The sequence below is a fragment of the Acanthisitta chloris genome, unplaced genomic scaffold, assembly GCF_000695815.1.
Source record: "Acanthisitta chloris isolate BGI_N310 unplaced genomic scaffold, ASM69581v1 scaffold2839, whole genome shotgun sequence".
NCBI lineage: Eukaryota > Metazoa > Chordata > Aves > Passeriformes > Acanthisittidae > Acanthisitta > Acanthisitta chloris.
This window is the reverse complement of record NW_008691797.1, coordinates 66986-69388: the sequence shown is the minus strand read 5'-3', so window position 1 is coordinate 69388 and position 2403 is coordinate 66986. Positions and strand designations below refer to the sequence as shown.

The 2403-nt window shown below is 35.9% G+C and overlaps 1 protein-coding gene across 2 annotated transcripts in view; it reads left to right on the top strand.

Annotated features, from left to right (window-relative positions):
- The window catches only part of ASB2 (ankyrin repeat and SOCS box containing 2), a 23718-nt gene that overhangs the window by 11211 nt on the left and 10104 nt on the right, over positions 1 to 2403 (top strand). For both annotated transcript variants that reach the window (XM_009082355.1, XM_009082354.1), the window contains one exon: positions 1839 to 2010. In XM_009082355.1, the coding sequence (XP_009080603.1) occupies positions 1839 to 2010 (172 nt within the window). The remainder of the gene's footprint in view (positions 1 to 1838; positions 2011 to 2403) is intronic.

Sequence of the window (2403 nt, the reverse complement as noted above, 5' to 3'; positions counted from 1 at the left end):
GCTGAAAATAAAGTACTATTGTAGAGTTAATGGGTTTACACCAAGTAGAAGCAGAATGACTCCCTATGGGTTAATATTCAAACATATGAGCAGAGTGAATATGAATCTAGTTTACACTAAACCTGCCTTTTACTGCTTCACTCATGTAAAACAGCTTTAAACTGCACAACATCCTTTACTACTATTCTGAGGCTTTTTTTTGTTACATATTTATGCATTTAATTCTTTCCTTTATGGGCTAATATCTGCACTGTAGGTAAGAGTTGGGTCCTGCACTTGTGCAACAAGAACTTAGCAGTGATGAAGATAAGAAAAACTTCTAAAGCAGTTGGTATGGCCGAAAAAGCTATGAGAGTCAAGGAACAGAAAATGTGTTCTGCTGCCCAGCTAGTCTTGTCAAGACAGTTTTATACAACCTGTTAGTCTATCATGCTGCCTACAATTTTAGAAACTCAGCCAGAATGTGATTTGTGTTTTAAATTAGATAGAGATTAGGATTTCCTTAAAGTTCATTTTTGAGAGAAATACACAGGAGAAAATCCAATAAAACCGTCCAATTGTTTCAAGTCCTGAAAAGCTCCTCTGAGAATCCCAGGAATGATATCATTCATTGTTTATGATGAGCAATGTTCATCATAAAAAAGGTTTTCTTTCTCATTAGGAACATAGCCCTATATTATGTTTTGTCACTGCAATTCTCCTGATGTTTCCAGCTACAACATCTTCAAAGGGCCAAACACAACACAGATGTTTTAGCTTAGGGTGAAAGCACAGGGAAATGTTCTCTTTGGCAGGGAGTTTTCACAATCAAACAGGAGACTGATTGGCTTCTTTATTGGAGTTTAGAAGCAAAACTCCAGTGAACTGTCATTCCTATTTAGGATACACATAGAGCAGCCTTCCTGAGGACACCATGGTACAGTATATGACAGAGACAACCCAGGCTTTTGGGCCTTAAATATCTACACCAGAAAAAGCTAGATCCCAAACTGTTTATGGAAAAAAGTATTATCTTGGTTTATTCTTGCATGTTGTTTATTATCCAAGCACACACATTGGAGCTCAAGAAAAAAATAGACCCAAATAATCTAGTAGCTCATTAATAATATTTATCTTTTTTTAGTAAAACTTACCACTTGGAGCCTAACTTCAACACTCATGAAGTGAAGGGATATGGCCTCAGGTGCTGAGTTTTGAAATGAAATATTCATCATTTAAGGCATGACCAAATAAAACCTGTTGAGAATTGTTGCTTGGCACCATGCAGATGTCATGTTATAGAGTTCTATTTTAGCCTGGATATGCACTTAAATTAAAACATAGTATAAATGCTATAAATATAATTATGTGACTATATAGAGTATAAATAATACAAATAAATATAAACATATATAATAAATATATATCAATATAATTTTGGAGAGAACCTATTGAGATCATCTAGACCAAACTCCTGCTCAGGAACAATGTATTCAGATAGTTTAAACACATAGATATTAATGGAATTATTGCCATGCTATATAAAGAACAGTCCATTTTAAAGCTTTTTGCCTTTGAGCTACAGCTGAATGGAGCTGGGATACATGATTGAGACCTAATCACTGCAACCCATGATAAACTCTCCCTCATAAAATTCTCATCATATTAATAGTCAGTGTAAAGCTATGATATAAAGGTATATAACCGATACAACTGTTTCAGCTCTGATATGATCTCATTCACATCCCAATCCAGCACTTTCTGTTGCTCCAGTGTCATGATGATGTTTGTGTTCATTCAATTCATTCATTCTACCTGATTTCAATCTGCTGGTGCTAAAAGATTTTCTTCCTTCCTAGGTGCTGATATAAATACTCAAGCCAGTGATAATGCCTCTGCTCTTTATGAAGCCTGTAAAAATGGACATGTACATATTGTGGAATTTCTTTTGTCCCAAGGAGCAGATGCTAACAAAGCCAATAAGGATGGTCTGTTACCTCTTCACATAGCAGCCAAAAAGGGGATTTGCGAGTAAGTTTTAGTTAATTTCCTAGTTTCATCTTTTAGACAAGAATCCAAAGTCCTTATGAAAAGGTGAATCTAATGTCCCAGTTCTAATTCTGAGCACTGTGTGCAAGGAAGCTATCAGTTGAGAACTGGGATTTCTGCTTGCAGAGCTTGGGCTTGAAACTATATACTAAAGAGTGTGTTTGCAGAAAGGGGATTTGCGAGTAAGTTTTAGTTAATTTCCTAGTTTCATCTTTTAGACAAGAATCCAAAGTCCTTATGAAAAGGTGAATCTAATGTCCCAGTTCTAATTCTGAGCACTGTGTGCAAGGAAGCTATCAGTTGAGAACTGGGATTTCTGCTTGCAGAGCTTGGGCTTGAAACTATATACTAAAGAGTGTGTTTGCAGGATGGAGT